This window comes from Podarcis cretensis (assembly GCF_951804945.1).
Source record: "Podarcis cretensis genome assembly, chromosome: 4".
Classification (NCBI taxonomy): Eukaryota; Metazoa; Chordata; class Lepidosauria; order Squamata; family Lacertidae; genus Podarcis; species Podarcis cretensis.
The window spans coordinates 25238102-25261527 of NC_137173.1; the positions used below are offsets into that span (position 1 = coordinate 25238102).

A 23426-nucleotide genomic window follows, 5' to 3' on the forward strand; every position below is an offset into this window, starting at 1 on the left:
ATTTACCTGTATACCAAATCTACGTAGGACAAAGGATCATAGGATCATCACATTTTACAACCTGTAAACACTTTGAACAGAAACGCCTTATGACATGTGAAGCAAGTATCAGAGGTTTCCAAGACCATATGCAGTCTGAAAATGCCTTCCCTTAAGGCTTGAATTTGTACACACATTCCACGAAGGTCAGCGAACCTGGTGTTTTGTGAGACCATTATGAGGATCTCCTACCGTAGTTTGTTTTCCCCCTTGTAACGGAAAAGGGGAGCTGTCTCTTCCCTCTGACACCTAACAGCCACAACTGGTTTGTTTCCTCTCTTCCAGGGCCAGAAGGAGCTCTTTGTGAACATTCTATAGAAACACCACTCATTAAAGGTGTTAGAGGTCTTGACAACGCTAAAGAGCTGAGGTAAGGATTTGTTTCAAAAGCAAATAACCTCTTATGTATTATCAGGCCCTGCATGGCCATATACACAGTATGTCAAAATGACAAATAAAAAGAATTTATCTGTATAGGTGTATTAACTACAGCTTCATGTAACAGAGGGGGAATCTGATGTGATAGCTCTGTCCATGGAATGGAATTAGTTTTACGTGAAAGCCACAAACATGGCCACATTAAGCTGCTCTTCCAGAGTTAAAATCGGGTTTTCTCTGAAGCTATAATAATAATAATAATAATAATTTATTATTTATATCCCGCCCATCTGACTGGGCCTTCCCAGCCACTCTGGGCGGCTTCCATAAAAACCAAAAATACAGTAAAATCACACGTTAAAAACTTCCCTGAACAGGGCTGCCTTAAGATGTCTTCTGAATGTCAGGTAGTTGTTTATCGCTTTGACATCTGCTGGAAGGGCGTTCCACAGGGTGGGCGCCACTACCGAGAAGGCCCTCTGCCTGGTTCCCTGTAGCTTTGCTTCTCGCAATGAGGGAACCGCCAGAAGGCCCTCGGCGCTGGACCTCAGCGTCCAGGCAGAATGATGGGGGTGGAGACGCTCCTTCAGGTATACTGGACCGAGGCCGTTTAGGGCTTTAAAGGTCAGCACCAACACTTTGAATTGTGCTCGGAAACATACTGGGAGCCAATGTAGGTCTTTCGAGACCGGTGTTATATGGTCTCGGCGGCCGCTCCCAGTCACCAGTCTAGCTGCCGCATTCTGGATTAGTTGTAGTTTCCGAGTCACCTTCAAAGGTAGCCCCACGTAGAGTGCTAGTAACCCAAGTACCTAAAGGAGCAGTTACCTGAATATCATCCATCTCTGGCCCTACATTCTTCTTGGAGTCAACTCTGGGTTCTCCCCAGTTAGCGTTGTCCCAACAAAGCCTTTTCAGTGGCTGTTTCCTATCCATGGGTGATGACAGTCAGGTGTGCATGCAGGAGCCAGGCCCTGTGACCAGTAGGACTTTGCAGGACTGGGGCCTTCCTAAGTTTGTTCTGAAGAGGCAAGGCGCGGCCTCACAGCTAAAGCCAATTGGTAACTCACAGCACCTGGGGGCAAGAGCTGGGAAGGGATATAAGGTCAGCATTTCCCTTCAGCTCTTTGCCACAGCAACACACTTCCTTCCTTGCCATGTTTGGCTTCTTGCTTCCTGATCCTTGAACCTTGGCTTCTTGACTCCCTGCTTCTTGATCCGCGGAGCCCTGACTTTGTGACTCCTTGCTTCCTGACCCTCGGACCCTTGGCTTCTTGACTCCCTGCTCTCTGGCCCTCGGACTCTTGGTTTCCTGACTCCTGGCTTCTGGACCCCCGTTCTTGCTCCCACCCCGCCATCTTGCCCCCAGTCCCGACGTCCTCAGCTAGGACTTCAATCGCCTGTGAACCAGACTATGAAACAGACACTGGTTTAGAATTGAGGCAGCTGCTTTGGATTTAGGTGGGAAAGAGAAACAATACTGGATGTCATTAGCATCCAAACCCAGAAACTCTGGACAACCTCTCCCAGTGGTTTCATGTAAACGTTCATTAGCATGGGAGACAGAGCAGAACGCTGAGGGGGACCCCGCAGGCCAATTACCCAAGTGTCAAACAGGGGTCGTTCCCCACCTCCAGCACCACTTTCTGGGTTCATCCTTCCAGGAAGGATCAGACCCACTCTGTAAAACAGTGCCTCCAAGTCCTGTCTTAGCAAGGTGGCCCAGAAGGATACTATGGTTGATTGCATCAAAAGCCACAGAGATGTCCAGCAGCATCAACAAGGACAAACAATCCAAATCCTGGCGTAAGTCATCCACCAAGGCAAACCAAAGCCATCTTTGTTCCACAACCAGGCCTGAAGGCAGCTTGAAACGGATCTAGGTCAGGCACAGGCAAACTCGGCCCTCCAAATGTTTTGAGACTACAATTCCCATCATCCCTGACCATTGGTCCTGTTAGCTAGGGATGATGGGAGTTGTAGTCCCAAAACATCTGGAGGGCCGAGTTTGCCTATGCCTGATCTAGATAATACATCTCCAGAAACCCCTGGAGCTGAGATGCCTGTTTAAAGGTGCATAATGCACTTGTTCAGCAAAAACATGTTGTCTCAAAAAGTAGATGCTGTAAAACAATTTCCAAGCATGGAAAATAAGCTCATGTAAGAGCTGTCCAGTTTGAAGAGGCCTGAAATGCAAACCAACTGCTTAGACACCCACCCACAGGCTGGTCATGCTAGCCAGAAACACAATGGAATGTATGTCTCAGAGCTGCAGGCTGCCCACACAATGTCCAGATCCAGATCTGAACTGGGCTGGGCTGTTACATAAATTCCCTATGGCAAGAAGCAGCAGCATGAAGAAGCAAGTTTGCTTCTGTCCTTCTCAATTGCTGTGTCTGCCCTGCAGTTTTGTTTGCTGGTGAGGAAATGCACCCGGTTACATTCCCCCACATGTTTAGGCGAATGGCTTTTGGTAGCTGCCAGAATCCGACTGCTCATCACATCTAGAAAAGGATTTTTCTCATGTTTAAAGCAGCAGAGATTCTGGGGTTTCCCTCCCCGCCTTTCTCTTTCCAGGTGTGGCTTGGCTCACTTGCACAAGCCACCTCAAGCTGTTTGCCTTGTAAATTAGGTTCCAGGGCCATGAAGTAGTAGCTGTGCTAAGACTGTTCTGAAAGGCTCTCAAAGAAATGAATTGGGGCACAGGTACAATGATGAAAATTTAGTGTGAAACAAAACAAATTCTAGTTATAATGAAAGAGACAAAAATTAGAGGAAAGGATGTCAAATGTTTTGACTAGATAAGGTGTCAGCAAAAATTTTCACCAGGGGGCCGGTCCACTGTCCCTCAGACCTTGGGGGGGGGGCAGACTATATTTTGGAAAAAAAAATATGAATTAATTTCTATGCCCTACAAATAACCCAGAGATGCATTTTAAATAAAAGGGCACATTCTACTCATGTAAAAACACCAGGCAGGCCTCACAAATAACCCAGAGATGCATTTTAAATAAAAGGGCACATTCTATTCATGTAAAAACACACTGATTCCCAGACCATCTGTGGGCCGGATTTAGAAGCCGACTGGGCCAGATCCAGCCCCCAGGCCTTAGTTTGCGTACCCATGGACTAGATGAATCACAGAACAATTTTGCCTACAGGCATAGCTTTTGCCCTAAAAAACCAGAAGCAGAGTGCCAAACAAAATAAGTTTATCCCCTGCCTTTCTTCCAGTATGGGGCTCAGTGTGACATACGCAACAGTCTTCCAAACACTCTCTCATCATGGTACTGACCACACACATGCATTTTTAGTTTTGGTGCTTCCTTTGCTTTCGGGCTACATTCCAGTACTAGTGGTGCCTATATTTGGCTGGATTGTGAATACTTGTTTGCATTCAGAAGTGATGCACTTCCTATTGATACCTCCATTGCAGAAAGTTGGGCTAGATGACCCTCTGTGTCCCTTCCAGCTCCACAATTCTATGATTCCAAGTTGATGTCAAACTGACTGCTGTCCTTTGCTGCCACCTTGTGGCACTACTGGTTTTCAAGGCTCTTGAGTATCATAATTTGTTTCCTGGCTTCACTTGAGTTTAAGGTTTACAAAGTGAGAATTAATTTTGTGGCTTCTCTTTACAGAGGTTTTAATTCTCAAAGCTTATTCAATCTGTACAACATGTTTTACAGCAGAACCAACTCTCCCTCTATCCAATTCCTGACATGAGTCATCCACTGGCAACCAAAGCCAAATAGATGCACCTTGAGCACCCCTAGGCCTGAGGTTTGCTAGCCCTGATTTGAGGGAGTAGCGTCTTTAGCAGGACCTGTCTGTAAGGGAGCTCCCCAAAAGACATTGTGTGCCTCCATCTCTCTCAGCTTCTCCAGGGTTAGCTGCCTTGGCCTTAATGGAACAAGCTCATTGCAGCAAGCCCACACTTTTGCTGCAATACTGCAAAACCTCAGGGGAATCCCACCCACTCATTGGCTTTCCACTTTTCTATCCTTGCGTTGCTTCATGTCAAAGATAATGTATTGGATTTATGTGGCGTGGGAAATAGGCTTTTGTCTGCAACTTCAATAACTATCTTTTAAAGATGGTTGTATTTTCACTCCCCTAAGCTCTGTTCCTTATTGTCAAAAACTTTTTTACCTTGTGAACATAGTGGGGCAATCTGCTCACAGAGGAACAACTTTCTAAATATATCCAGGTAGCTAGCTACTCTACAGAGCCTGTGACCCAGGTCGTTGAGTTATGCTACTCAAGTTTAGCTTCTTAAAAAAGGCATGTCACACACACACTGCTACAGTCCTAGGACTATTCAAGCAGTAGAGATGATTCAGCTGCCACAACTACACCAGGAATCTGGCACAGGCCACCACCACATCATGGAACATTGTCTTGCTGGCTAACAGTAACTTCTAGGAAGAATCAGCTGCCAGGCTAGAATTCTAAACTCTCACTTGGAAGTCAATACCCCATTAAATCGGTATCACTTGCACTAAAATAGCCATCATCAACACCTCTTTTTTACTTAGGCTTTTGGATAATGTGAAGCTATTGTGGCCTGTTGCTGGTTGTTTCATCTGCTGCATTCTGTTTGAAATGTTTTTTAAAAGTTTATATTTAAAATTGCCTTACGGTAATTGATTTTACAATATGGTGTTGACCTGCTTTGCATCATGTTGTTGTTGTTGTTGTATTATGATGGACAGGCTTATAAATTATAAATAAATGCAATAAATAAAACCACAATTTATTAAGATGCTGAGATCTTCCTTCTGGTTTCTTTCAGGCTTGAATCGCCAACTCGGTCTCTCACCATGGATGCTCCACGAGGGATTAATATTAAAGCCGAAAGTGGGACTATTACGGCTCTTTCTCATCTGGATATCAAGTTGCAGAGCAGCGATAGCATGGTGAGATTTTAATTATTTCTTAATCTACCATCAACAAACGATCCATTTACAATTGGTATTCAGAACAACAACATTGACATTTCAGACATTGGGCTGTCTTCCTACCAGTTTCCTGCTGGTTTTAGTTTCAGCAAAATATGAGAACTATGCTGGCCCTAAGTAGTTGGTGATTTTCACGAAGAGCCAACTAATCCCTTGCAGTGCCTGTGACTCCATTTTATCTAAATGTATAGTCACGCTATCTTGATGGTGAAATTACCAATCAACATATTCAGAACTCAGAACTATCTAATATTCCATTCAGCTGTTATCAAGTTCCCATTCTAAAATATGAACATTTTCATTTGCTTCATTTCCTGGCAATCATAGAGCATTTTGCACTCAGTTATCTTGCCCTCCATGAAGGAGCTTGGTGCTGTGGGAATAAAGTCTACTGACACAAAGCCCTATTGAAATTTGTCTTTTGCATTGAGGTCTCAGCCATGTTTCACGTCTGGGCTATGCTTGTTAAGGTGTCAGCAACCACAAAAAAATTAAGAGTTTCCCCAACTTGGGGAATCGTCAAAGGTTTTGTTTAAATTTGCAATGTGGCTACAGTAGAAATTAGTTTTAAAAGGGAACCTCTGATGTACATTTAATCACAATTGAGTCAACGTTTAATTTACTGGGTCCAGCACATGTCAACAGTTCTATGTAGGGCTGGCTCCAGTGGATTCTCAGGTCCACAAAACTTGCACTGTAATAAATTAACCTTTAAGATGCCACCACACTTTTTGTTCCGAAGTTACTGCTACACAAACAAATCCATTTGTGTCTGTCTTTCTTCCATGCAGCTTATGCTTAATGCTGGACTGCGGCTGCCCAAATTGCCTCAAGGAACAAGCGGAGATTCTGAGATATCCTTTGGGCTCTATGAAGTCTGTGTTTGCACAGATGGAAAGTTGTACTTGGCAGTGGCTGATGTCGTTTCCACTTGCCTGTATTATAGTCAGGCTTGCGAGATGAGCAGCTAACACCCCACGCTGCGTGCTTCCAGCCTGCTGCTATTTTCATGTGGGATTCGGTCACATACAGGCAAGCTCAGGTTTTGCAGTTGAAGTTGGTGCCCTTCCACACGTACCCATTTCCCCAAAACTATCAGACTTCTTGTGACATGGGAAAATGCATTGGAAAATGTGAGATAACGCTTGCCGTATCTTCATATAATATCCCCGCAAACAAATCAGAATGAATGTCAATAAACAGCTTGTCTGGACTACTTTCTTTGGCTGTTTTTAGTCAGGTTTTGTAGTAGCGTCTAGAGTCACTGATGCTACTACACAGCACAGAAATGCAACATTTACATTTAAAATCGAAATGCATCAAATTGAATTGTATTCAGCATAGAACTAAGGAGAACATTCCTCCAACCTTCCAGAGCAGATGTGGGGCAGTGCAGGTCACACAGGAGAGAGGGACAAAGTCCCATTGGAATAGCATTAATTCAATGCAAATGTTTAGCTGAACACCACCCAAAATATATGGAAGCAGGTCTACCAAAAGTGCATGGGGCGGGGGGGGGGGAGCTCTACAGCAGAAATGGAGAACCCCAGGCCCAGGAAACAAATACAGTGCCCCAGGCCTTTTGCTGGCCCCACTCCATGATCTTGAGATCTTTTGCCTGGCTGAAATGTGTCCTTGAACTGTGATCACGCCTTTTGCTTGTCTGTCTGGATGGAGGGATGCATGGATGGCTGAAATGTAATCTACTATACAAAGGCCTGGATGGAGAGGAGTGGGTGGGTGGATGCAGAGACCACTGTCACATGCATAGTGGAATGTACTGTAGCTTACTATGCAAAGGATGAGAGTCAGGCCCATTGCTCTGCCCCGTTTTGCCTCTGACCCCATCCACCACTGGCATGCAACCCTGGAAGACTGCCCACAAAGCAATACGGCTCTCAGATTGAAAAAGGTTCTCTAACCCTGTTGTAAATGCAGAAAGGGAAAGGTAGATGAGCTGCGCAGTTCTTCCATCCACAATTCCCCTTCTCTGTTACTCCATATGGTATGGCCATCTGAGGTCCCCTGCTCTGGCTTGCTTCATGGACCACAAAGGAAGAGAAGGTTAGCCCTGAGTACTCTTTCTATCCGTTAGTCCCCAGAAATAACTTCTACTCATCCTTGTGAGGCAGTGCTCTCCGCAGCATATAAAATGAAACACAGTAGCAAATACAGGTTAAAATTGATTTATCACAACACACATGGAATAGGCTTCTTTCATAATTCAGATTTGTCATTGACCCTGGATTTGTGAACTTTAGAGGTTAATAAATATGCATTTTTAATGTTGCTGGGTTTTTTATATTAAAAAACACAAAGTAAATTTACTATGAACGTCCTATGATGAAATTATTTGGTGTGTTTTTTAAAAGATGTGGGCAGAAAAATATGAATATACTGGAATAGTGAGTTTGAGATCATGATGGCATTAGAATGAAATAGCCTCTGCATGAAAAAGTAAATCTGCAATGGTTCGCCAAAAGCAATTGGGGTAGTAAATCAATGAATACACATTTTATCATCACAAAAAGAGCAGCAGGGATGGGAAAGAGGGCCTGGTTGATTCACCAAAGTGAGTTCTCCCCCTCTGCTAAAGGTCCTGGTGAAAGAAGTCTCATATAAATATACATAAATATTCAACACACCAATTTGAAGAATCTTCAAGTTTATTATTAAAATCATTTTATGGCACTTAACATAATCATACGGCTTTCCAACCAGAATGTTCAAAGCCTAGATTTTCTTGAGATATTTTCTACACTGAAAGCCCTTTTATTATTTACACATTTTCTTAAAGAGCTTTTGTCAACTATTTTGTCCTTCTGTATTGCAATAATTTTGGTTGTAATTTATCTAACCTCATCTTACCCCTATTTTATTTTACATTCTTTACATAAAATTATAGTTTCAGTGTACTAATCAAGTAAATAATTGTGACAGTTAGGTAATAATGGAACATAAATACTATCCACAGCAGCTTTATTTTACATGTTGTCATGATTTTCTTTACAAATATTGAATAATTTACATGGCATTATCAAAAGTATTACAATTTATAAAAGAAAAATTATGAACTAAAAATCAGACATCTCATGTGCCACAGTGTGAGACAAAATCAAAAAGCATAACATTGCAGCACCATTTAATATGTAATAAAAAATTATCCCACTGTATACCAAAATATTTTATGACATTATACTATTTCCAAGGATGGCTCATGAGAAAAAAAAATAAATAATACAAAAAGCTGAAGTAAGACGACTACTTTCAAAAAAAAAAAGTTTTGGTGTGCAGTTTCCATTTCAAAAACCCTAAAGAAAATCAAGTATTTTACTAGGTAATGCACATGCAATTCTCATTCAACAAAAGATGTAACAATGTCAAAAACACATAAGGTATGTTATAAGAAAATAAGTCTTTTCATCAAACATTAAGGAATAAAATACTGTGCTGTGTCAAAGGTCCCTTAGCAACCTCTGATGTAATGTTTGATGTAAAACTGCAGCAAATCTATAAATCAGATCCTGCAGATCGTATTACTGTGAGTGAAATGAATGTCCATAGCAAACAAATGAATACACAGAATGCTTCAAAGTGACTTTTCTCCAAACTTTTCAATTCCTTAAAAGAGAGTAACATACTCAGTCTTACATTAGTACACTGAAAAATGACACCACCTCATACCATAAAACGGAATGGATGCAATCTGGGGATACATACATATATATCTCTGCACATACAAACAGATTTTACCGACATAGTCCTAGGCTTTGGTTACATAAAGTGCAGTTCAGCCCTGTGAATTTTACCGTTGTACTGTGTACATATTTTACAGCTCAGTCTCCCTGCAAATCTTTAAATACATGTTCTACAGTTTTGCTAATAAGAAGCTGTTGCTTAAAACAAGATTATGTAACATTTAAATCCTGTGTACCTTGGGCTGAACAAGATGTTCACTACCAGATCCGGGGATGTCATCAAACTGTTGCAAAGCAGCAGTGGGAAAGCACAATTTACAATGGAGAAATGTCTGAGAGCAAAGAGCCAATTAATCCTTCTGCCTATCACTTTCCCTTTGCAACATGCCCTCATGTTCCCCAGTCAGGTCCCAGGTGCTCATTTGCTTTGTTACAGGAAAAAATGGGAGGTCACAAGAAAGAAGTGTTGGGCCAAGGAAGGATTAAAAACTCCCATCAAACACTTTTCTACTGTAAATCGTGTCCTTCCCCGGCTGCTTTTGCAGCAAAGCATGTTCAGTGATAGTCGAGTTTCCCAAATCCAGGTCTGCCATGGAACATCTAATTTGGCCCTCATTGCCACAGAAATATATGCATTTTATTTATAAGCTGCTAGGAACTGCATAGCTTCCAAAGAACAGTAACTGCATGAGTAAGTCACATTTTATTCCATCACATTAGTATATAGCTTTTGCTAGCAAAAGTGAATTCAGATCTTATCGCATCTGTGACCGTGATTTCCTCCCCCCACCCCCACTGCATAAGAGGATGACTCCCACCCCTGTCACACAAAGCTGTATGGTTGGTTGCATGACACATCAAACAGTAGCATGCCACCCAAAAACAATAGCTTGGAGAAAACTGGCTGGAAACATGGCATGTCTATATGAAACCACCATGTCTTTAACCTCATACCTTTTGCTGTATAAAATTTTCAAGTTTTATTATAATGCATGCTGTACACTCCATCACTCTCATAGCAACTTCAGAAGTGAACCTGTCATTTGGAATCTGCGGAAAAGGAAGGAGGTCTGGATAGCGAGTTTTTAAGCTATCGACTCCATATGCTTCCAGTGTGTGGACATCGTTTGTAAGGCCTTCAAGCTGTTGGCTATATTCCTCAATCTTTTGTGCCAGTGCAGTGGGTTTCACATCTTTATCAGACTTGCCCCTTACGGCATAATCGGCAGCAATCAAAGCAAGCTTGGTAGACAAGTAACATTTAAAGCAAACCCATTCGTTGGCATTTTTATGAAGGTCATTTCTTGCTGCTGAAAAGTTTGCTCTAGCTTGCCGTAACCACCTACGAGCCTCAACGGGATTTCCAACTGACTTGAATGTAGGCGGCATAAAAAACCGCTGGGAATATGAAGGACCTGTAGAAGATGGACATTTCTCTTTAGACTGTTGTCTTTCAGATTTGTGACTCGTTGCTTCCTGGTTCCATGAAGTATAAAACCTTTGAAATGAAAATTTGTCTGATTGAAATCGAGAAGCTGATGATGAAAACGTTCTTCTGGACGCCCTATCTGCATTTTGGTCAATAAAAGCCTGCTTTTCTAATCTGTTGATCTCATTTTGTAAATGCTTGAAAACTTCATTGGCAATATCAAGGTTCTCTGCATTTTTGTCTGGATGCCACTTAAGATACAGCCTTCTTATGATCTTTTTCCTTTCAGATTCTGGAAGCTTCCAAGCTTGTTCCATCACAGATGTAACTTCCCTCAAAATCTCTGATAAAGAATTTGCTTTAGCCTTTTTGGGAGAATGATGTTTAGATGAAGAGGAGGAAGAGGAGGAGGATTTGTGACTCTCTCTTCCAGGAAAATGAGGAGGAATTGTTCTTGGTCCATGCGGTAGAAATTCTGTGGGACTTGTTGGAGTAGATGGTGCACTACCCCTGCTCTGAGAACTTTCATCAGGCCTTGAGAATTTGTACAAATCAAGAGAGCTCACTATCTTGTACTCGCTGTATCCAATGTCAATCTGATAAATCTTGCCCAGGAAACTGGAATTTTCATCATCTTCCCTTTCTACTTCTTGCACAATGATAGCATATGTATAGGTTGGATGGTACGACCCATAGATATCACCACCTTCAGCATCAACAAGATAGCCAACGTATTCACCAGGATAGAAAACATTCATTGGATCCATAAGAAGAGTATAGTGGATTTCAGTTGGTATAGGAGTGCCAGGCATAGGTAGTTCAAGCTTTGATGGTTCTGAAGAGTCATACTTCACACCTAAACTGTCAAGCTTCTCACTAATTCTATAAATATCATTGCAACCCAACATAGCAATTAAATAGGATGTATCAGAAATCAGATTATCAGTTGCAGATTTCAGGGTCATTGCTAATGCTAGAAGGAAATTGATGTCTTTGCTATCTGAGTGCTGTATATAGAGCAATATTACTGCATTTCCATATCTCTTTAAAAAGGCAAATGTTTCACTTCTGCTGTGAGGAATAGGAGCAAAACCTTTAACTCTCAGTGTTGTTTGCAACTTCTCAAAACAAGAAACTTTCAAGCCTTCTCTCAAGGTTTTGCAAAGTTTTATGGCTTTCTCTTCATTGGCTAAGAATGCATTGTCATTTTCATGTTTCATAATTCTAATTAGTCCCGTGATGAACTGTTCAGAAGACAGCAGTAACTGGAGCCTGCCCTGGAGAGAACAAAGTGCTCCAAACTGACAAATTTTTGGTGACTCTTCATCCAACTGCTCCTCAAGGATACTGCTGAGGAGACGGGGTCGCAGCTTCTGGGGAAACAGCATTATCAGTTTGGTGTGAAAACCATGGTCTTTTCCTAAGTAACACTGGCTAAGATCAACAAGCATTTGAACACCAATGTTTCCTTGTATTCTACTTTTGTAATGTGGTGCATCATCAAAAACTAAGATGCTTGATTTTACCAATCTACCATCTTGGCTTGGAAGATAAAGAGCCAGATCTCGCACATTTTCAAGGTCATTTCTAACCTTCACAGAATCATTTTGAAGGCTTTTAAACAGGCCAGAAACAACTCGTTTAACAGTACGCATTTCATTAGGATCAAGCTGTTTTCCTTCAGAGTTCTTGAATATGCGACTCAGAACCTCAACATACTGCTTTGTTGAAATAACATCTTCAGTGCCTAAGTGTTTAAATAGTTGGTGGAAGGTGCCAAGTTCTAATGGAAGTTTGTACAAGTAAGGTTTGAAGTCAGATTCATACTCAAGATTTATTACGACTTCCTCAGGCTTCAACAGCTTCCAACCTTCTTCAACCATTACAAAAGCAACCCCTCGAAGCTGAAACCGGAATTCTCTTTTGTCTGTACTAAGAAATTCATAGATGCTCCTTAGGACTTTAACCCTTGTTTTTACCATATCTTCATCCAAAGTTGTTATATTACATATATTTCTGCAGTTATTTATAACTTTGTCTAGAGGTGGGTCCAAGTTCACATTAAGCATAGTCAAAACCTGCTCAAGTTGTTCCTGTGGACCAAGACTGCTTCCTTCTTGTTCTCTGATACTTAAAGGCGTAGCTTTTTCTGGAAGAATAGGACACGAAGTCCAAAGGAGCTGCAAAACATCACTCTGTTTGAATTTTGGGTTTACTTGGGCTCCACTGAACTTTATAAGAGGGAGTGTTCCATTAACCTCTTGATACTGTGGGTGGAATCTTACAATTTCTGCCGGAGCACGTTCTGGACACAAGAATGCTATTAAAGACAATTCTTTAAGGAAGTTTCCAGATAGCAAATCAGTTCTTTCTTGAAATATGTGATGAAGGAGGACATCCACTGTATTCTGCAGTGTATCCTTAGTCCAGTTTTCAGTGTTGGCTCTCATACTGATCTCTTTAGCAAACTGCAGTAACTGCTGCTGGGAAATTACATATTTTAGTCCCATATTTCGGAGAAATGCTACCCATGATGCAAGGAATGCAGCACGGTTTTTTGGTTTTGTGAGCTGCTCCAGTTTCTTAAAGAAGTCTTGGGGTATAAACAGCTTTTCGGGAAGCATAACTTCAAAAACTCTTACAGTCCTATCATAAAAATGCTTTGCAGGTTTTAATCTATTGCACGCATCGTGAATTATCAAAAAGCTCTCTAGCTTCTCAAACAGCTGTTCCTTTATTTCTAAAGATTCTTCAATGCTAGAGAGCCTGTTCTTTAAGTAAATCAGATGTTCTAGTTTTGCATCGTAAGACAGACTTTCGATCTTTGGTAAAAGATGCTTCAAATAAACTTCCAGGTCATCTACTGGAACACACCCAAGTACAGTATACAGGTCTTTTAAATGGATTTTCTCTTCCAGAAAGGCAGCTGAAGATGACTGTGTCCATCTATCCACTTCAACAGAGGGGATAGTTCTTGTGAGTACATAACATGCTCCACATTTTGAAATGCTGATGTATCGTCCACTGATAGATTTGTAGCATGGAAGGGACCTCAAAATTTTAATGTCATCCTCAGATGTCAAATGACTTAGGTTGCAGTTGAAGTACATCAGGAGGGCCTCAAAATCATTCTCGGCTAATTTTTCAGTCTTAAATGTTGATGTCTGAACCATGTAATGTATGGCTTTTAAAATGCTTGAAGGGTTGTCTATATTTGCTGTGTGTCCTGACAAAAGGGGCACTAGAGCATTGTCCTTGGAGCAAATTTTGTTCAAAGCAAGTTGAATACAACCAGTTTTCATCAAAGCATGAAAAACTTTATCAGTCTGAGAATTTGGGAACAGAGCTATATGCATAAGACTGAGCGGAAGCAGGACATCGCAATCTGGTACAACAAGCTGATTAGAGGATACGGTAAATTTTGTACCTGGAAGCAATGCCCAGTCCTTCAAAGTATCAACAACAGCATCAAATGTTGGTTTTGCATCTTCCTGGTCATCTTTCACATTTACAGATTCACCAATAAAATGCCACGTGTTCTTCAGCCATGATTCACTTGCAAAATTCTCCTTCCATCTCACACAACCTCTGGTTTTGTATTCTCTTGGCAAGACAGAAGGCAACAAATCAGCAAAGCTGGTAATATCAAAGACTTTTGCTACATTGCATTTCAGTAAAATACTGCTGTACCGCAAGTACAGTGTGTTCATAAACAGATCTTTACGAGACGGAATCAGTTCATGATAGGTAGTTAAGAATTTTGGACGCTTTGAATCAAAAATTTGCAGCACACTATCAAGTGTAATGAGCAGAGGTAATCCTTCAATGAGGATTTCATTTTCTTCTGTGTCTTTAAAACAGTAGTCAACAAGAAGTTTTAAACTGTGGAAAAGCTTTAAATTTGTCTGCTGAAGTCGACAAGGCAGCTTTCCAATGTGGCAATTAGAATCCGGAGAGGAAAATGTCATCAAAAATGATCGGACATCAGCTGAAGTCACATAGCTCACTGGAATGTCTGCATCCACAAGACAGTGATAAAGATTTGCAGTTTCATCACAGCTATAGATCAAGTTGAAGCCAATTTCTAAGAGGAGATGTTTGAGTCTATACACATTTTCTGCTACTGTTTTGCGTGTTGTAATGTTGTACTCAACATTTTTGAGGTGTTGTAACTCATCTTGTAACAAATTGTCAAAGAATGGCCTAGCTTTGTTTGAGGTAGACATATTAACCCATGTAATGATAATTGCAGAATGCAAATCAGAGCCATCGACATTTGGGGCTCGCACAACAGGTAGGAGACGTTTGGATTCCTCATGAATGCAGATGTAAACTGCTTTCACTAAGCAATACCAATCAGGCTGCAGGTCAAGTCTGTTAACGGGGAAGAAGGACAGAAACTTTTTCAAAGTGTCTTTCACTGTATGCATAGATGTGTTGTGTAGCACAGACACTGTTGGATCGGTACCTTGAAAGTAACGTTTCTTCAGCTGAATCAAAAGTTCTACATAGGCCGGTGCAATCAATGCTGTCATTAAACTATTATTCCAGTCACTTCGTACTCCAACTCCATTATCATCACGCCACAGATTTCGCCTGGCAGAATCCAGGGCAAAGTGTCCATTCACATGAAATGGTAACCCAGTTTCTAAGGACAGGGGTAAGAAACAAAATGCCCTATGAGGTTTTTTGTAGTTGTGAGTAATACATGCAGCAACTCCCCCTCGGGGGAAGAGAGTAATGTCCTCATTCTTATGAGCTGATACAACACTCTTGGATACCTTTTCAATGTTGGAAAAACCTGACCTGTTGCAAATTAACCAAGCTGTAAGGTTACCTTCAGAGTCTTCAGTATCCATAGTGTAAGTAATTTGTTGCACAGGTATCTTGCTAAGCTCTTTCTTCTTAGTGACACTGTCAATTACAGAAGCATGGAATTGCTTTCGTTTCAGTCTATCGCCATCAGTTACTTTTCCTGTTACAGAATATAACACATTAAGTGCTCCTGTTGTTTTCTCTATTTCGCAAATAGAAATTTTTTCCATGTGGTTCAAAAACATCAAGAGTTCTGCTCCATCTGTACGCAGCTTATCTAGAAGATTTTGCACCATTCTGTCTGAGCATGGCACTGGGGAGATTTCAGAAGTTTTTGCCATTTCTGTATTTCGAAGTGGAAATCTAAACATGGTGCAGTTTTCTAGTTTAAAGTGATCTCCTAAATAGAGATCCAAGACATCTGAGAACTGTGTTCTGAAATCAGCATCCAGGTCCCTAAACATGCGCCCTGGACTAATTGATGTTGCACCTGGTGCATATCTGGCATGAGGATCAAAGATACAAAGAATATCGTTACCAGAAATGAAAGAAGGACAGTCAGTTATGTGATACACGGAATTGAAGCCTATACCATACTGGCCAGTTTTACATGGATTGCCTTCTTTAGTGCCTTTTCCAAGATTCTGAATTCCTCTGATGTCATCTTCAGTAAAAGGCTGATTGTTGAAGACGCACAGTGCAGGCCCTTGAAGTGGAGACCATTTTTCATCAAATATTCTATCAACTGGATGTTGTCTAGGATCAAACACAAAGCAAACTTCTGTAGCTTTTGCATCATCTGCATTCTGAAGGAGCTCTTTCAGCATTTCTTTTTCTGATGGATATGCATTAAGAATACTTTTAATTCTGCTTGTCAATTTTTCTTTCTGCCCAAATTCAGTCCCAAGGGTAGTAAAACAAATGTTTGATGCATACCTTTCTAAGGCTTTATGTCGCTTGGGTACTGCTCCAAGCTTTACTGCTACTTCTCTAGGGATGTCGGCATGGCAGTACTTTACAGTTGTATCTTTCACTTTGATCCAAGGGCAGTCATTGTAACACAAAGTATTAGCATGTAGAAGGGCAAGGTGAGTATCCGGTAACAGTATCTCGCCATACTGTTTTTCACAAAATTCTTGCTTCTTTTCTCTAATGAGGCCCCATATTCCTTCACTGATGATTCTCCTAGAAAGCTGGAAATTTTCTTCAGTCAGTGGTTTAGTTCCTCTTTCCTCATTGATTAACTCAAGAACCAGAGCAAAATCTTCTACTGTAAAAGCATGGCGCACACCTACGCTTTCAAATAGCTCACGAAAGCTGTTTCTGTATTTATTAGCCAGTTGATGGAGATATGGCGCTGCCTCAAAGTTAAGATGAAAAGACACCTTTGTGGGGTCAACATAGCCATTTTCAACAAGAATGAAACTGCAGTTTTTCAGCTCTTCAATTATGATGGCTTTTGTTGCTCCATTTTGTAGCAGGGCATCATGGAGATATTTATAGCAAGCATTGGTGATGTTTTCTTGGTACAAGGTAATTCCATCAAAGGACTTAGCAACTTCTTTCAGCTGGTTTATAACCATAGTAACAGTTGGCTTCTTAAGCAAGCCTAAAAAATCTTTGACTGCCAGAGAAATGTTCCCACAACCTTTAAAGGAATGGGAATTTTCATTCAGGATTGGTTTTAACAGACAAACTATATCTTGATAATCAGCAGTGAAAAGGTCCATCGCTGAAAACATTGTCTCAGGGCCAAAATCAGTACCCTTCCAGTGCAAAGAGAAGCCTGCTGGTTTTGTGAGAAATGGCAGAAATGGTATTGTTTGGAACTTTGCAGCAAATTCTTTAGCTCTAGGATCTCTGCATTTAATTTTTTCATCTATGAGGCTTAACAGAATACTGCTTCTGAGACAAGCTGAAGCATGATCAGTCTTGTTGATTTCTGCTACAGATTCGGCACGTTCAACCAAGTCTTCCCAACAAATATCGTCTTTAGCCATACCTAGCTGAACTAATTTGACCAAAATCACGGGATTAAGGTAATCTTGACTGGTGCCATAGGGAAATCTTCCATCTTCTTTATCGTACAACTTTGCAACTCGACCTTCAGGATGGATCAGTCTTGAAGGTTCAACCAGAGGGTGCTCAGTCAAAGAACAGGGAATACACGGTGTAACACAGAGAATTTCTGAGAACTCGCTAACCTTTTCACTCAGAACATAGTGCATTAAAGGATCACGAAGCTCTGCCTCAATCTCTTGGATATTTGGGAAAAAGACTTCAGAAAAGAATTGCCTCTCTGAAAAAGTATTATCTAGTAACACCTGTTTGCACCCTGCTTCTTCAAAGCCTGCTTTGACCCAAGATGGAAGGTCTACAGCACAGAGATTTTTTGAGCCAGTTTTTTTAAGGTACTTTAGAAAAATATTAAAAGCTGCAGGTCCTATGTCTGGACGTTTCAAGAGTGAATCATCTAAGAATCTCACATTCTTCATAGACACCCAAGATGAACCATCAGAGAACACTCTGATCCCTTCTTTGCCTTTTGTGTGAGCTATTTCTTCATAAAACCCCTGACATATGACTGAAAAATCATCATGCACTAAGTCAGGATCAGGCCATACTGCATAGTAATTGTAGTCATTTAGCTCCCCACAAACTGCCATGTTGCGTAGAACCACAAGAGCTTCTAAGTAAGCTTTTACTATAACATGCCGCATAAATACTGTGTTCCACCTTCCTTTTGTGTCAGTTTTCCATATCTCTTTTCTGTTTGATGTAACAGCAAAAGAGCCATTAATGTGAACAGGCAGGCCTGTTTTGATTCGAAGAGGTAAATAGCAGAACACTTCTCCTAAGTTGCTACAATTGGGTTTCACAGTCCATTTGTGATCCTGTGCTTCAGATAGCATAACCCCAACTGATCCACATGGGACAAGTCCTAGCCTTCTTCCACTTTCCTGTAATGAGAATTTTAAGGCCTCCCCAGTATCCATGCAAGAACATATAAGCCATGTTGTAGAGTCTACTGTTTTTTGTGGCAGTTCATCAGCAGGCCTTTTTGTCTGTCCAGATTTAGCCATTTCAAAGAAAGAAACTGTGTCATCTTCTGGGCCTCTAAAAACTGGAGAATGCAAGTCAGCAATCCGCCTGAACACATGATGAAATTCTTCCACTGTTATTTGTAATATGCACGATGACTTGGGTGATTCAGTAGGAAGCTTTTTTGTGCTACTGTTGCAAGTTTTCATGAGTTTAGCAGCTTCTTTGAGAACACTTGTAACAGGGGTAGTTATTGCTTTGGACAAACACAGATTTTTTTTAATAGTCACAGTCTCTTGAGCTACACCAGGGTTGGTTTCCTCGGACTTCAAATACTTCAAAACCATGGAGTTTACACACTGAGTAAAAATTATCAGTCTATGTCCACAAATGCTAAACTCATCCACAAGAGAATAGATGTCTGCAGTATTGTAGCAAGTACTGCTGACTTCACTCACTTTAGCCTCCTGTTGTGTTCTAAAAGAAAGCCTGAAAAGTGTCCCTTTGTAACTGTAAGGGGCCTCCACAGTCAACGGGAGCTGACAACCAAACACACCAATAAATGGCTTGAACTGATTAGGAAACTTTCTAAGTCTTTTCTGTTGCTTACTCCAATTAATCTTGATCCCAGGATTAGACTTGTCCCTTATATGTTTACTGAGATGATTGATGTTGGGATCAAACATAATCATAAATTCTCTGCTCATGATGATCGGAATATCCGTGATATGATAAACAGAATTAAACCCCAAGCCAAATTTTCCAACTTTGTCAACTTCTGCTCTTTTAAGAGACTCACCCAATCGAGTTATATTTAGAAAGTCAGAGTCAGAAAATTCAGAATTGTTGAAAGACCAGAGAGCTGGCCCATGACAAACTGCCATTCCTGGATCCAAAAGATTTTCTCTTATGTCATTATTTCTCCTCATGTCAATCAAAAAATTGCACTCCGTTGCATTAGCATCATCTGCATTTTGAAGCAGCTCTTTGAAGATATCGGATACAGAAGGGTATTCTTCCAAAATGTTTTTAATTCTTACAGTGAGAGGTTCCCTTTGACCCGACTGCTCAAATCCCATGTTTTCTGGATTTATCAACCTGGTACTAAGACATGGCACATTCAACCATTCTGCAGTTTTCATGGGTATATCTTCGTGAACCAAAATTATTGGCTCAACAGCATCATCTAGCAAATCATTTAAGTCTTCAACCTTGATATCACAGTAGCAGCATTCATGGATTGGTTTCATTGTAAGCCTGTAAGGTTTTTTGCTACAATATATAGGAACAGGTGTATTTAAACTAGCTGGAATTTGACAGCTGTATAGCCACCTTATAATATTCAACATAATGGAAAGATTTTGCTTGCTCTCCTCTTCTGTAAGAGATTGTTCACTTTTGAGGTATATTTTCTGAATGACCATGGAAACATGGTCTGGTGTCAGCTGCTCAATTGACCCACAGCATTTGAACAACTGGTGGAATTTAGCCATTGTTTTTGGCACATTATGTAGATATGGCTGAAGATCAAGATCATGTGCTGACTTTATCACTGCTTGAGAAAACGAACAGAAGGTTTTACCAGTCCAGACCCAGGGAAATTTCAAGGCTTTAAATGATTCTTTTCCTTCATCTAAGTGATCATTCATGAAGCCATAAATCTCAAGCAAAATGTGCTGAAATTGATAATAATCTTCATCACTAAATTTTTTGGAACTGTGCCAGTCTACGACTACTTTGAAATGTTTTAACACTGATTTTATGTTAGGTTTGATTGAGATCCCCAGTGCTTTTTCAACATTTGGTCGGACACCTTCCACAAGAGGAACAGAGGAACCTACTAAGGTGGCCTGAGATAAGTCACACATTTCAGGTGGCGAGCACAAATTGCAATGATCACCTTTCCAAATTAAAGAACTTGGGTAATTTGGAGGTCTTTCCTTGCATGCTGGAATCCATTTGATTTTTTTCAACATTGCTTTTGTTTCAGGTGTATGAAGTAATGGATAATTTTTGTTCAAAATCGTTAACAAAGTTCTGGCTTTCCTTCTAAGTGCATCTTGATTTGTACTAGCACAGTCCTTCAAGCTTTCAATTTTTTGAGCTATGCTCAAAATGTCTTTCTCTTCCAAGTTGCTTTCACTTTTTAGGCCTATTAATCTCAAAGAATGAAGAGTATCAGCAGATGTTTTAAAAACATTAGGGGGAAAGCAATGTTCCTCCTCCCCATAGAACATATTTTGTAGAACTTCTACTTCGGGATCAAAAAGTTCACTAGCTGACACCATTTTTCCTTCAGAAATTTGAATAAATTTTAGTGGCGTCAGCCAATCCAGCACTTCTGCATTTTCATTTTTTAGGAAAGTTAGATTTTCCAGAATCCACAGCATAACTTTTGTTGCTTCATCATTACAATAAAAGTCACTCTGAATATCTTTTAAAATAAACTTCATGCAATCTGTGCTCTTTAGCTGGTCTGCTTTTAGTATGTTTACTAAACGAATGGTAGCTTCGTCACTGCTGTCAACTAGTGAAACAGAGAGTTTTATATCAGGTGGAAGTTTGGCAGTGTGATGCAGTACCTTACAGCCTTTCAATGCAGTAAAAGTAATTTCTTCATCAAGTGATTGTTTAATTCTCCTAAATATGATTAGCTCATTAATTATTAATTTCTCTTTTTCAGTAGTATCAGTTAAACTGGCAAGGAAGTTTCTAAGGGCATTTTTGTATGATGCAGGGAATGATGCAACCTTATTGGTCAATTTCTGTATGGAAAGTTTTTCCACTATTTGCAAAACTACACTTGGCAATGGGGCATGTATATATTTTTTTAAAAGTGGATGTTGTATAGATGAGTCTAGTTTCTTAAGCACAATCCCACCAAGTTGTTCAATGATGTCGGGTAAAAATTCTGGAAGCTGAGTTTCAGATCCATCTTCTAGAATAATTGGTGATGGAGTCCTTAATCTAATAAGTTCCATGACTTCTTCATCCCCATCTAGTACTGTTTTTGGGATAAGTGGCATATCATCAAACATTGACAAATCTTCAGAGAAATGTATATACAGGTTCTTCCATACCATTTTAAGCCACAAAACAGATGGGTGCTTTTTATCTTCAGAAAGTGGAAACCATTGTACCACGATGTCTTTACCAGGCCATAAAGAATTCGTAACTTCCTTGATGAGCCGTGCAAATCGTTCAGGATTAAGCAGCTGCAGCTGAGTGCATGCTCTTCCTAAAATAAAAAATAAAAGGTATTAAACTGAGGAACATTTAGTAAGATTTTTGTTAAAACCATAAATTGCCAGTAAAAAAGAAAAGGGCACCAGTAATTTTAGGGTTGTTCTCTAATGGATCTTCTGCTTGCTAGGAAACTGGCACACTTGGCCTTGCTGAAGGCTTACTATGATCCACAAAGGGCCATGGGATAGTGTGCAGAGTATTTAAACAAGAAGCCATGACCTCTTCTGATCAAAAAGGTAACTTGCCCTTTTGAGGCACACCTTTACTACAGCCAGGGAAAGAGGCAGCTGCTGGTATTTACACAAGCTTTTACTTACCCTGACACCCTACCAACTAATTACATTATCTTCGGATGGCAGACAATAGGACAAGTAGTCTACCACTTCATTGTTGTTTCGTTTCTTAGCAGACAGCATGTGTGGTACTGTTCTACATTAGTCCTGCACACTGGCGCAGTTCACGCCTAACGTTAAGCCAAACCATGGCTTAGCAGGAATGAGCAAGCACGGACTTTTGAAGTAAGGATTACGGCTGCTGCACTCCTAAATCTGTACAGAGCAGCCATTTAACCCAGTGTGTTAAGCCAGAAAAAAGGGTGGTGTTACTTTTAAAGGTTTTTTTCCCATCTACTCAGGCTCAGGTTGGCTCAGCCAACAGAAACCCCACTACTACAGTTGGGATCTGGTGTGAGTATACTGTCCTTTCAATGATCACTATAAGTTAAACTTATATTTACGGTAATATTCCACAACACTCTGTGTTCTTGTGTATAGCAGTGGATCTGCTTCTATTTGTCTCTGAAATACTTCTCTAAGCATTCCCATCACCATTTACCAACATGACTTTGCTTTTTTACACTGCCAGCACATATGGGAGAAATCAAATTAATTCCAGACAAATCCAGCATTTTCCCTCTCTTGATTTACTGGTCATTTTACTTTTCAATAAAGTCCAGTACCATTGAGTTGCTATTTTAAAATAGTTCACAGCAACTGAGAAATTGGAGCCCTTTTGAAACAGAAATTGCCACAGCTCTCTTAGATGTCACCATTTATATATTTATTTTATTTCAGCATACAATTGTTAACTGTGTTCTTAATTTCTTAACAATCATTCATAGATCTTTGAGAAACGCCCTGATTTATTTGATTTTAGCACTGTTTCAAATTTATTCCAATCCATGCTGATTTCCTGGTGAAAACTGAAAAAGAAAAAAGACACCAGTGCTATTTGCTCTGCTAGGAAAACCTTACTTGTACACAGCCTGTACACAAAAGGTTGTCCTTAATGGGGCAAAAAACAGCTGGGGTAGGGCACTTTTCATTAGGAAAATGTTACAAAGGAAAATGATTTTTAAAAACGCTTCCCAATACAGTGGTCCCAATCCATATTAGATCCCATGCTATTTGAAAAACCTAAAAAGGTAGTTCAATCACAGAACTATTATCATGTATAATATTGTACTTTGTTAACAAGCACCTAAAGTACAGACTGACAGTTGGTCCGGATCAGCACAATAAGCACACACAAAATGCAGACAATACTAGACAAATCCAACACTTCTACCTCTTAAATCAAGGCTGAAATTAATACTGTATTACAGGTTGCAATTTGAAAAAGTCATTCAATGTACACCAGAATAATACTACTTTTCCACCCAATGGATCAGTGCAATTTCTTCTCCTGTTTTTACAAAAAAGTTCACAGAAGTATAATTGTTTTCATTTTCAATATCCACCATGCAGCTATCATTCCAATCATGCAAAGAAAGACAGATATGCAAACAACTCATCTTTCCAGAAAATCATTTGACTCATT

The 23426-nt window shown here is 40.3% G+C and overlaps 2 protein-coding genes across 6 annotated transcripts in view; one reads left to right on the plus strand and one right to left on the minus strand.

The window, feature by feature from the left end:
* The window catches only part of SGCG (sarcoglycan gamma), a 34314-nt gene extending 27720 nt beyond the window's left edge, over positions 1 to 6594 (plus strand). For all 3 annotated transcript variants that reach the window (XM_079974115.1, XM_079974113.1, XM_079974114.1), the window contains 3 exons: positions 325 to 409; positions 5213 to 5336; positions 6170 to 6594. In XM_079974115.1, the coding sequence (XP_079830241.1) occupies positions 325 to 409; positions 5213 to 5336; positions 6170 to 6349 (389 nt within the window). In that variant the 3' untranslated portion in view covers positions 6350 to 6594. The remainder of the gene's footprint in view (positions 1 to 324; positions 410 to 5212; positions 5337 to 6169) is intronic.
* A 1434-nt stretch (positions 6595 to 8028) lies between these two features.
* SACS (sacsin molecular chaperone) overlaps positions 8029 to 23426 on the minus strand; it is a 44613-nt gene continuing 29215 nt past the window's right edge. For all 3 annotated transcript variants that reach the window (XM_079973220.1, XM_079973219.1, XM_079973221.1), the window contains one exon: positions 8029 to 21600. In XM_079973220.1, coding sequence (XP_079829346.1) covers positions 10025 to 21600 — 11576 coding nt within the window. In that variant the 3' untranslated portion in view covers positions 8029 to 10024. The remainder of the gene's footprint in view (positions 21601 to 23426) is intronic.